This window comes from Beta vulgaris, chromosome 9, assembly GCF_026745355.1.
Source record: "Beta vulgaris subsp. vulgaris cultivar EL10 chromosome 9, EL10.2, whole genome shotgun sequence".
NCBI lineage: Eukaryota > Viridiplantae > Streptophyta > Magnoliopsida > Caryophyllales > Amaranthaceae > Beta > Beta vulgaris.
In genome coordinates this window covers 39336307-39348951 of record NC_079210.1, presented here as the reverse complement: position 1 = coordinate 39348951, position 12645 = coordinate 39336307, and the positions used below count along the sequence as shown (strand labels likewise).

The following is a 12645-nucleotide window of genomic DNA, read 5'->3' as shown; positions in this document are numbered from 1 at the left end:
CTCACATGACTATATTTTTTTCTTACCCATAAACCACAAATAATAGTCAAATATTTATTTTTAAATAGTATCAAAACTCAAAGTGTAACTATTAAAAAGAAAAAAAGAGAGTAAAAGACAAAATTGCTTGTTTGTTAGACTTGAAAATCAAAACATGTGATACTAAAGGGGAAAAAACAATCTAATAAGGGGTTTGGTTGCCAACTTTGTGCTTCCACTCTCCAAATTAGCTACCCTTGTATTATCTTATATATGTCCCTATGAATCAAACTTGAGAAAGAAAGGATGATTTCTCAAAAGTTTTTCATTGTGGTAGTTATATCATACTTAGACCTATGACTATACTCTTTGTCACAAACCGCTTACATGATTAGCTGATTAATGACAAATTAAGCACATAGTAATGCAAGTAGGGACAAGGAATATAATTGACTAAGAAAATGATTTCTTTATTTATTATCATATTTTAAACGGAAGTAGTTGACTAATTGTTACATACGGAAATACCACAATAGTCTTTGATGGTACACACAGCCATTCGACTAACATCTTCGGTATAAAATTGAAGCAATCCCATATAATCGAAAGGCTTGAATTGTAAAGGATGTTCATCATCCACCAACTCCTTTGGTGTTTCAATAGTGTCTTTCGTAGTGGAAAACAACGCAAATGAATATCTTGGCTTGTCTCCCTTCATTATCACGCGATGTAGAGGTGCATGTATTCTGTTATTGCTCCATGCCTAATTTATCCCACATCTAAAAGTTAGGGCATCAAATCATGAAATATTGAAAATTAAGAAATTCAAAAGCCTGTATATATTGTGGCTTTTTAAATAAGATTGAAGTCATACTCATATGATGTAAATTATACTTGATCAACTTAAACTTGTCATTTTTATTTTGAAAACTGACGATAGTATACAATTAACACTATTTTTAGTCGTTTACATGATTGCGTTTTTTATTTTAATAACAAATTGAACGCTAGAATTAAAATGGATAATGAACGGGCTCTAAGAATTTTAAGAACGAAACAAGACGTACCAAGAATGGTTCGCCTGCCATAACGATGAAAGACTGTGGTGAAGAGTCAATACTAAGCCATTCACCATCCTTAGTTTGAACTTCCAAGCCATTGACATCATTCTCATGAAGTATAGTAATAAAGTTCTTGTCAGTGTGACCAACAGCCCCAAGATTGTGTTCATTCTTTTGGGGTACCCTGTATTTGGCTATCCGAAGAAGGTAAGAAGTAGAGTTGAGATGCGAGTTGTGGTACTTCTCTACACCATAACTCTCAAACACCATCCTTAGTACCAATTGCTCTAGTTCTGCTACTTTCTTTGCATATTGATCGATAGTTTCACTGATTTAAGACAAATAAAAAAAAGGGTTAAGTGATAGGCATAGCAATAATAATGATGATCAAATTAAATATGTTTTATCCTCCCTTCTTAGTATAATTAATGTTTAATGACTTGATTATCACCAATTTAAGCAAGATGGGAGAGAAATTATAGTATCCAGAAAGCATTTTACTTCTTAGGACCTATTATCTTCTTTCTTATAGATTATTATTTTGAAAAAGAACTGCTTTTTAGTAATTATAAAAATAGTTTCAATCACAACAATTTAGTCTAGATCCTAAAACAAAATTTTACTGAATTAAACAAGTTAGTACATATGATAAAAATATTGTTGTATGAAGAAATAGGTTTGTTTTGATATGTTAAAAATACTTTTAAATGTGAATCAAAATTAATTAGCTAGAATGACGTCAAGAGTTTGACATTTATTCTTGTTAATACACAACTTTTGTCAATAAGTTTGAAATGTTAGTTATCTACGAAGATCTATTTTTCTATGTACTCCCTCCGTCCTAGCTATATAATATAGTGCTTGCACTTCATTTTGGGTGTCTCAAAATGTTGTTCTTGTTTCTATTCTTTAATTCTACAATTTCCCTTGATTTGCCTAAAAAACCATGCAACCATCATTTATTTAATGCTCTTTCATTCATTATTCACCATTCTATTCCCTAAAATCAGCTTTTATTTCCCACAATATTAATTGTTTATCATTCTTGTTCCACTTACCTTGATTCTCGTAACAAATGAGAAATAATCACTATATTATGAACTGAAGGGAGTATTATTAAGTAAAAATTATTCTAGCAATATGCGATATATAAATAAGGAAAAATTGTTAGAAACTACCTATTAAAGACACTTTTTTAAAAAAAAACTACCTTATATCTTGTATATTTTACGAAACTACCTTATAGGTTGAAAAACTTTAAAAAGCACTACCAAATTCAGAATTTACTAACTTTGGTTAATTATTCCCTCCAATGCAATATCCCTCTAATATAATATTACTAAAATACCCCCCTTAAATTAGCTTAACCCTTCTTTATTAATTTTCCTCACAGCATCCCTGAAAAAGAAAATTCTCTCACAATAGCCTCCTCACAGTTTGACGAATTAACAATCCCCGAGTAAGGCAACAAGTGATACGATAATTTTCACCGAGTTTAGAAAAAAAATGTTGCAGTTGTACCCTTATAATTTGATTGATGACGAGAGTAAATTATTTTCAGTGAGAAAGTGAAAAAATTCACCGAGTATCCATAGTCAATTGTCACAAAATTGAGGGTTTAACGCTGCTGTAAGTTTTTTGCTTGGCAGAAGGGATAGTTTAATACTGTTGTGAGGGAATTAACAAAAAGGGGTTAGGGTAATTTAAGGGGATATTTTAGTAATCTTATAGTAGAGGGATAATTGGAGGGAATAGTTAACCATGGTTAATAAATTCTAAATTTGGTAGTGTTTTTTAAAGTTTTTCAACTTATAAGGTAGTTTCATAAAATAAAAATGATATAAGGTAGTTTTTTAAAAAAAAGTGTCTTTAATAGGTAGTTTCTAACCATTTTTCCTATAAATAATGAAAAATCCCATAGAATCTTTAGACTTTAGGTTTAAGACTATGATATGCTAGGAGAACCTTACCAAAATTGATGGTTGCCACTAGGCCACAAAAGATTAGTAAAACTCCGAACGGCGTTACGCATGAGCGCATCCTCTATGCCTAGACTTTCAAGTAGAGGCATGGGGTTTCCGGGCTTATAGTAGCCATGGTAAGGAAGATTTGAAGAGTTTCTAGCTTTGACTTCAGTAGGGAGTTCAAACATGGGTTGTATAACATCGATTGCCTTGTTATGGAGGTCTAGAGAAAACTTATCATACACTGCTATGAAACAACCGTATTCCTCGAGTGCTTGCTTGATGTTGTTGCATGTTGATGTCCATGAACTTGTTCCAGGGTTCGTGTTTTCGCCGCCGAGGTTGATGGTAGGAAGCTGAAGCTTTGCAAGAGTTTTGGAAACCATGGCTGTTGCTGAGTTTCTGCGATCAAAGGGAGAAGTCAGATAATTGATAAAACTAGCTGCGCGCTGAAATTATGTTATTAACAAAAATAAACCACCTAATTATGATAATAATACTAAATACAACTTAGCCTAGTGGTTAAGATTTTAGTATATGTACTTGAAGTTTCGGGATCAAACTCTATACTACGCAAATTCTAAAAAATTTATTGTATATGGATTACACGAACTAAAACTTCTTAAAAGCTGAAACCCAATTCAGGTGAAATAAAATTCGACAACAACTTACTTGAAATCTTAAAAGCTTTCTTTTATAACAAAAATTAAAGTTCCATATGAGGCACCCCAAACCCAATAAGTGAAATTTACTAACTCGAATTTGACCTGACCAGTGACCATACTAATTGTACCTACTTCGAGAACTTGACTTGAGAAAGACTTGGCTGGCCAATTTTAAGTAAAATCTTGATAGACCCAAAAGTTAAACAAACAAATACTTTAAACTTGAAAAAAATAGACTGACCAAAATAATGGTGACTTTTCAGAATATATAAGAGAATCAAAATCATGCAAAAGTGATCTACCAAAATGATACACTATCACCAATGAATAAGATGAACATTCAAGATGTATGACTAGTTAATCAAATCCTACTTTTCTCATCACAAAATTAATATAAAACTAAGCTTTTTAGCATACTAATTATACTTGTGGGCACATCAAGATTAGCTGAATCGTCAGTTTGCAAGTCAATCTCACAAAATAAAATCTGAGCTCATATATATATTAATTAGCAAGTAGTAATTATATAATTAATATTGGCACGTCAGATATGAAGAATAAGTACTAATCCTAGGTCTATGCTGGCTGTACATGTCAACATGAAAATGAAATACAAATACTTGATATCCTGTTAGAGCTGAATTTAATTATATCATTAACAAGTCATTAGCTGATAATGTCAGTACGGCTCGGTTGATCCTTACCATCAAAAAACTACAATACCCTGCATGGTTCCCTAAATTTCCTCCCTGAGGATTCTCTCATCTCATATAATCATTACTAAAGGGTAAAATATGAGAAATTTTATTAGTATGCTGCAAATTTTTTAATTGTATCTTATGTCTAAAGTAGGGGTGTTTCGGTTAAAAATTAGGTAAATGACTAGCCAAATCAAAATGGAGGGGAGGTGTATAGGAGAAGAGAAAGAAAAAGGTAAGCAAGAGAAGGGAAAAAAATCGAGAAACACGTACAATTAAAATTTAAATAATTTTCTATGATCATTCGTATGACTCATTTTCAGTTTCTAAAGTAGGGGTGTTTTGGTTAAAAATTGAGACATTCCTTCAATTAAAGGCTTAAAGCTAAAGGCAAATGACTAGCTAAATGAAAATTGAGGGAAGGTGTATAGGAGAAGACAATGCAAAGAGGAAGGCCGGTAAACAAGAGAAAGGAAAAAAAATTGAAAAACACATACAATTAAAATTAAAATGAGTTTCTATGATTCTTCGTATGACTCATTTTTTCTCTATATAGCTCAAAACTAGAAAACGGAAAGCCACTTTTTCGAAAATTGTTTTCCTCCCAACGAGCACTCTTTAAGGCAAGAACTTGATTGATAAGCAGTTGCCTAAATCATTAAAGTGCTTTGTCTCACAAATTTTAGCATGGTTTAAAGTTGAATGAAACATATACATAAACAACATATGGTGAAAAAAATTAGAGCATTTCAGTTGACTATCAAGTTTTACATATACACAATTATCGAACTACACTATGATCATGAAAGAAAAACATAACCATTTTGATGAACAAGTAACATGTTCGAACTGAGGAAGTAATTAATTATAGTGAATTGAGTGTGAGCTATATTATTGCTATATATCTTCGTAGTTTGTACTTATTACAAGATGATGAAAATTAATGATAACATTAAATAGAAGCGAATTGATAAAAGAGAAATTAGAGAAATCAAGCAGAAAACTTACTCTTAATGAGAGCAATTAATTTGATCACTAATATAATGTTGGAATATTTGTTTCAACTTGATTGAAATGATGATGATTACTAAATGAGAGTTAGCTAGGTTTATATAGAGTTCACAAGTCACCAATGCATCAAAAGTTATGATGAGATAAAATAATCTGACAACCGACTACTTCAAAATGAGGTTACAAAATCACATATAATTGGCAAATTGTCATTATCCTAAGATAATAAACAGATAATAGTGATTAGTCATACATATGAATGAGTCCAATATATTGGAATAGTCGGTCCCACATAAAATGGGTAGTTTAGAAATCATATTAATGTGTGTCATCAAAGGTGTATCAGGTCTTTAGGAGGCAGTTGGAAAGATGGCGGGGGCGGCAATTTCAGTTGGATACTTGCCTTACTGAGTTACTGCGGCGGATCATATCTTTGTTACGTCATCCATGCCATAATCGTATCTTAATTAAGTTTTATTTAATTGTTAGAACCCCTTTGACCATGAACAAGATGGTCAGAAGAAATTGTTATTAATAATCCTATTTGCAATTTAAATAATTTTGTTATAGTTTTTACCTCATTTTTTTTTTATCTAGGGCTAACATGCAATCAACATTGATTAATCAAAGATAAGCAATAGTCTGAAGCAACTAATCCCTTCATCCTTGTTTGTCTTTTTTGGATGCTATAAAACTATATAAATATGATCACGGGATCACTATTTAATTTTACATAATCCATTATACTAAGGTAATATTTCTTTAAATTGAATCGAGCTGAATTTGTCCACACTAAACTGAATTTTCAATAATTTAGTCCAATAAAATAAGGTCTTAGGGTGCGTTCTCTTCAACTTAAAAAATTAAGCTTCAGGTCCAATAAATTCAGATAAGTTCATATTAGTTGCAATCAGGTCCAATCAGGACAATAAGTTCTAATTAGGTCTAATAAGATCCAATAAGTTTCAATCAGGTGCAATAAGTTCTCATCAGGTCTAATAAGGTCCAATAAGTTCTAATCATGTGCAATAAGTTTTAATCAGGTCCAATAAATATTTGTATTATTGTCCATTATTTTATTATTCATATTAGTATTAGCTGATTATGTTATTATTAGAATTTTAATTAAAGTAGCACAATGATTATATAGTATTATACTTGTATTATTGTCTATTATTTTATTAAATATTTGTATTATTGCCTATTATTTTATTATTCATATTACTATTAGCTGATTTTGTTATTATTAGAATTTTTATTAAAGTACCACAATGTATAGTATTATACTTGTATTATTGTCTATTATTTGATTATTCATATTACTATTAGCTGATTATATTATTATTAAAAAATATTATAATCACGGTCAAATAAGGTTAACAATAATAATAATTATAATTACAATATTTTGCAATTTGTCTTTAAATAACTAGAGATAACATGTTTTCGTTACTAATAACAATGAAAGATATAAATTTTATCAAAACAAGAGTATTAGATATATTAGTGGTGAAAGTTATGTATAGGCAAATATATAAATAGTACAAAAAAATTATTAAATTATTTATCATAAGAGATAATTAATAATAATAATAATTTTTTTAAAGGACGAATTTTAACAATTATTACTTCATAATAAAGAGGGGTACTATTTATGTTCGGGGTAATATTTACTCCCTCCGTTTCCTAAAGATCTTCCCACTTACTGTTCCTACAGATACCAAGGAAAATCAAGTTGTGTGGGCATGGTGTGAGTAAAGTAGGAGAGAGAAAGGGGTTAAGATAAATAAACAAATAAAAAGGGGTTAAAGTAGGAGAGAGAAATGGAGTAAAATTGAATTAATAATGTAATGGTGGGCCATATGATAGTGACATGAGAGGGTAAATAGGGAAATTTGTTTTGCCAAATAAGGAATAAAGCAAAAGAGGGAAGATCTTTTGGAAACACCCTTAAACGGAAAGAGGGAAGATCTTTAGGAAATGGAGGGAGTATGTTATTACTCGTCAATTTTTTTGTCTAATAAGGTCAAATAAGTTTCAATCAGATCCAATAAGGTCTAATAAGTGTCAATCAGGTCCATTAAGGTCTAATAAGTTTCAATCAGGGCCAATAAGGTCTAATAAGTTTCAATCAGTTCAATAAGTTTTAATCAAGTCCAATAAGTTCCAATCAGGTTCAATCATGTCCAATAAGTTGAATCAGGTCCAATCATGTTTAATAAGTTCCAATCACGACATGTTCTCTTCGGCATAAAATAACTGAACTGAACTGAACTGAACTGAACTTATTGGAGCTTAAATGGACTGAACTGAAGTAAACTAAACTGAACTGAACTGAATTGAATTGAATTGAATTGAATTGAATTGAAATAAAATTAAATTAAATTGAATTAAATTGAATGTAATAAATATATAAATAATATTTAAATAATAATAATATGAATATTAAATAATAATTATAATGATAAGTAATAATAATGAATAATAATAATAGTATTTTGGATATTTTTAAATGATAGTTATAAATAAATAATATTAATAATCATAAATTAATAATAATAATAATAATAATAATAATTAATGATAATAATGATAATTAATAATAATTATTTTATATTATTTGTATTAATATATTAATACTTGATGATGATATATAATAATAATATCTAAGAAGTAAATTAATATTACTATTTTAATAATTAGATTTAATAATATAATAATATTTAGTAATAAAAATAATGATTGGGTTGGATCGCAAAAATTACATCATAAATCGTTTTGACACGATTTGATTGGTTTATGGGCTAAAAGACGTGGGTTTATTTGTGTTTTGACCTAAACCATGTTCCTCCTAATAATAATAGTAATAAAAATGAGTAAAGCTATAATAAACAAAATAATATATAGAAACAAAAACAACAACAACAATAGTAATAATAATAATAATAATAATAATAATAATAATAATACTTAATAGTAATGATATAAATATAATAATAATAATTAATAGTAATGATATAAAAATAAATAATAATAATAACAATAATAATAATAATAATAATAATAATAAGAGTAATTAGTAAAATAAATTATACAAACATAATAATAATAATATTTAACAAAATGGTTATAAAGAATGGAGCTGAACTGAACTGAACTGATTGGAGCTAAACTGAACTGAACTTATTGGAACTGACTGAACTGAACTGAAAATAAGCTAGGGAGAACAGACCCTCAGTTCAGTTCAGATTCAATAAGTTCAATTCAAATAAATTCAGGACCAATAAGTTGAAGAGAACGCACCCTTAGGGCCTGTTCTCCCCAGGCCAGCTTATTTTCAGTTCAGTTCAGCTCTAATCAGTTCAGTTCAGTTCAGCTCTAATTAGTTCAGTTCAGTTCAGCTCCATTCTTTTATAACCATTTTGTTAAATATTATTATTATATTGGTATAATTTATTTTACTAATTACTCTTATTATTATTATTATTATTATTATTATTATTATTATTATTATTATTATTATTTAGTTTTATATCATTACTATTAAGTATTATATTATTATTATTATTATTATTATTATTATTATTATTATTATTATTATTATTATTATTATTATTATTATTATTATTATTATTATTGTTGTTGTTGTTGTTGTTGTTGTTGTTGTGTTGTTGTTGTTGTTGTTTCATATATTATTTTGTTATTATAGCTTTATCATTATTATTACTATTATTATTAGGAGGAACATGGTTTAGGTCAAAGCACAAATAAACCCACGTTTTTTAGCCCATAAACCAATCAAATCGCGTCAAGACGGTTTATGATGTAATTTTCGCGGTCCAACCCAGTCATTATTTTTATTACTAAATATTATTATATTATTAAATCTAATTATTAAAATAGTAATATTATTTTACTTCGTAGATATTATTGTTATTATACATCATCATCAAGTATTAATGTATTAATACAAATAATATAAAATAATTATTATTAATTTTCATTATTATCATTAGTTATTATTATTATTATTAATAATTTATGATTATTAATATTATTTATTTATAACTATCATTTAAAAATATCCAAAACACTATTATTATTATTCATTATTATTACTTATCATTATAATAATATTATTTAATATTCATATTATTATTTTTTAAATATTATTTATATATTTATTACATTCAATTTAATTTAATTTAATTCAATTCAATTCAATTCAATTCAGTTCAGTTCAATTCAGTTCAGTTCAGTTCAACTGTTTTATGCCGAAGAAAACATGCCCTTAGTCCTCATCATTTTCCTCTTCCATCAACTAGATCCAGCCAACCAATTAAATTTAGAAGTAACAAAATCTTAATGCGCTAATTGATGGATAAGGACAAAGTACATCATCAATGATCGATATTCAGAAAGGAACAAGTGATGCAATATTTCACATTTTAGCCTTTTTAATTTTAGGTTTTATAATTTTAATTCATATGATATAGAAAGTATAATTGATTTAAAATAAGTTATACTAACTTTTAAACTCATACAATGTACTTGCAAACAATAAATAATAAAGGTTGTATGAAGTGATTGTTCTCATAATTTTAAGTAATTTATATATGATTATATAGTACATACAAAAAAATGAAACATCATGATTTATTAGGAATTGAATTATAAAATTCAATCATACTTTTTTCTTTATAAAGGTATATATCAGGTATGCTTTCAAAGATTAAACAAAATTAAATAATCATATCTACAAGGGAAAACGAGGGTATTCCCTCACCCAAGTGAATTAGCGAAGAGGTTAAGTAAGCATACCTTCTAAGAAGTACTACTATGCTTAGTTCTTTTGGGCTGAAGTGAACTGGATTTAACTAAACTAAGTTAAATTAAACTTTGCCCATAATAATAATAATAATAATAATAATAATAATAATAATAATAATAATAATAAGAGTTGAATTTTTTATTATTATTATTATTATTATTATTATTATTATTATTATTATTGTTATTATTATTATTATTATTATTATTATTATTATTATTATTATTATTATTATTATTATTATTATTGGAGTTGAAATTGAACTAAGATGAAGTGAATTGAATTGAACTGAAATTGTCCCCAAAAGAACAAGACCCAAGTCTGATTATAAGTACAATAAATGTTATATAACACTAGTGGAAAAATAAAGAAGGGTTGCGCTGAAAAAGGCCTGTAGGGCTGCGCTTTTTGACAGCAGCCCTTTCAGTAGTAGCCCTTCACTTTTTAAGTAGGGTTGCGCTAGAAAAGCGCAGCCCTTAAGCTAGAAGGGCTGCGCTAGTTAGGAAAAAGCGCAGCCCTTCTAGCAGAAGGGCTGCGCTAGTTAGGAAAAAGCGCAGCCCTTCTAGCTCTAGAAGGGCTGCGCTTTTTCCTAACTAGCGCAGCCCTTCCTACCAAAAAAAAAATAAAAAAAAAATTTTTTTCATTTTTTTACTCATAATCTCACATTTTCTGAAATTAAACAGAAGAGAAGAGAAACGAAACGAAAATACTAAACCCAAAAGAATGAAACGAAAATGAAAAAAAGGAACAAAAACTAATATACAAAGAGAAAAATATAGACTGAATACAAGAACATTAATCAAAACAAAGATGAAAATACAAGAAATTATAAACAAAGAGAAGTATACAAGAACATTAATCAAAATAAACAAAGAGAAGTATACAAGAACATTAATCAAAACAAAGAGAAGTATACAAGAACATTAATCAAAAAACAAAGAGAAGTATACAAGAACATTAATCAAATAAACAAAGAGAAGTATACAAGAACATTAATCAAAATATAAACAAAGAGAAGTATACAAGAACATTATAGATCTGAAAATACAAGAAACTCAACAACCTAATAATGTTTAAATACATAAAACAAAACCCAAATACATAATTTAAGGGAAAAAAAAATTTCGGAAAAACTTAAAATGGCTATTTGGAGGCTTAAACGAACTCGGATGGCTTAAAAAGCCTAAACGTCACGGCATAGCGTTGAGTTTGACTCGTTGGCTCGTTCCGCTTCCGAAAAGGTATCACAATAGGCAATCGGACTCCGTCGCATGTTTAGTGCAAATCATTTCAAGGTTTTTGTCGCAAAGTTTATGGGAGTTTTTGAGAGAGAGAGAGATGAGAGAAGAGAGGATGAGAGAGAAGGAGGAAAGGAATAATGAGGGACGTGAGAGAGAATGAGGATAATATATTTGACGAATCCCGCTAATATTTAAAGCCCGCAGATGAATTTTTCAAATTTTTTAAGAAGGGCTGCGCTTTTTTAAAAAGCGCAGCCCTACTTAGTCAGAAGGGCTGCGCTTTTTAAAAAGCGCAGCCCTACTAAGTGAAGGGCTGCGCTTTTATAAAAGGCGCAGCCCTTCTGACTAAGTAGGGTTGCGCTTTTGAAGAAAAGCGCAGCCCTTCACTAATAGGGCTCCGCTTTTAGAAAAAGCGCAGCCCTTTCTTTTTTTCCCCTAGTGTAAATTATTTCAAATTTACAATAAATCAAATGAAAAAAATATACATCTATATATATGTGGGCAGATTTATAAAATGGTTATTATTTCAACATTATGTTTAGGAAATTATTCTAGTTTAAATGATTATATATTAACTAATACAATCACCTAATCGACTAATACAATCAAGTAATCAAGTATGTAGCAGAATATTCTGATAATTAGTATGAAGCACAAGTTAAACTTAATTCTAATTACTAGTTTCTCATGTAGTTAATTCTAATAATATTTTGATAGTTAGTATGTATATTTTATTCACGACTTACTTTATAATATGGCATGCTTATGCGAGGTTTTTTGTACATTTTAAGACTTTCATTTTTCTATGTATTAGTTTGATGTATATATGATTTTGCATAAAACTGAAAACAAATTGAAACTTCTTTTTTAGATATTTCAAGTATATAAACACCAAGATTAATTTTTCCCCTAGTATACCAATCCAAGTCTTCTATCGAAGTAAAAAAACCAAAAACAATTGTGTAGTAATTCCTGTCTTTGATACAAAGGAAAAAAATTACTCGAAAATGAACATATCAAGCTACTTTTTCCAACAAAATTAAGCCACTTCCTTCTTTTTCCTAACTTATTTATTCTTAAATTTTCAGATAATTACCAAATATGCACATGAGACATGACCAAATTTCGTGTTTGCATCTCATCTTTTATTTATACTTTACTATTCTCTAAACACCAAAACAAACAAACGTAGAAT

The 12645-nt window shown here is 28.5% G+C and overlaps 1 protein-coding gene across 2 annotated transcripts; it reads right to left on the bottom strand.

Annotated features, from left to right (window-relative positions):
• Nucleotides 1-216: 216 nt before the first annotated feature.
• Nucleotides 217-5436, bottom strand: LOC104883128 (probable 2-oxoglutarate-dependent dioxygenase AOP1). Of its 2 annotated transcripts, XM_010667581.4 has the most exons (4): nucleotides 5376-5436; nucleotides 3011-3406; nucleotides 1047-1368; nucleotides 217-742 (listed from the first exon to the last, which is right to left on the bottom strand). In XM_010667581.4, the coding sequence occupies exons 2-4, from the start codon at nucleotides 3388-3390 to the stop codon at nucleotides 485-487; spliced, it is 960 nt and encodes a 319-aa protein (XP_010665883.1). In that variant the 5' UTR covers nucleotides 3391-3406; nucleotides 5376-5436; the 3' UTR covers nucleotides 217-484. The 2 variants fall into 2 exon arrangements, with proteins under 2 accessions (XP_010665883.1, XP_057247832.1); XM_057391849.1 differs by lacking the exon at nucleotides 5376-5436 and having other exon boundaries at nucleotides 3011-3485.
• Between the last annotated feature and the right edge of the window lie 7209 nt (nucleotides 5437-12645).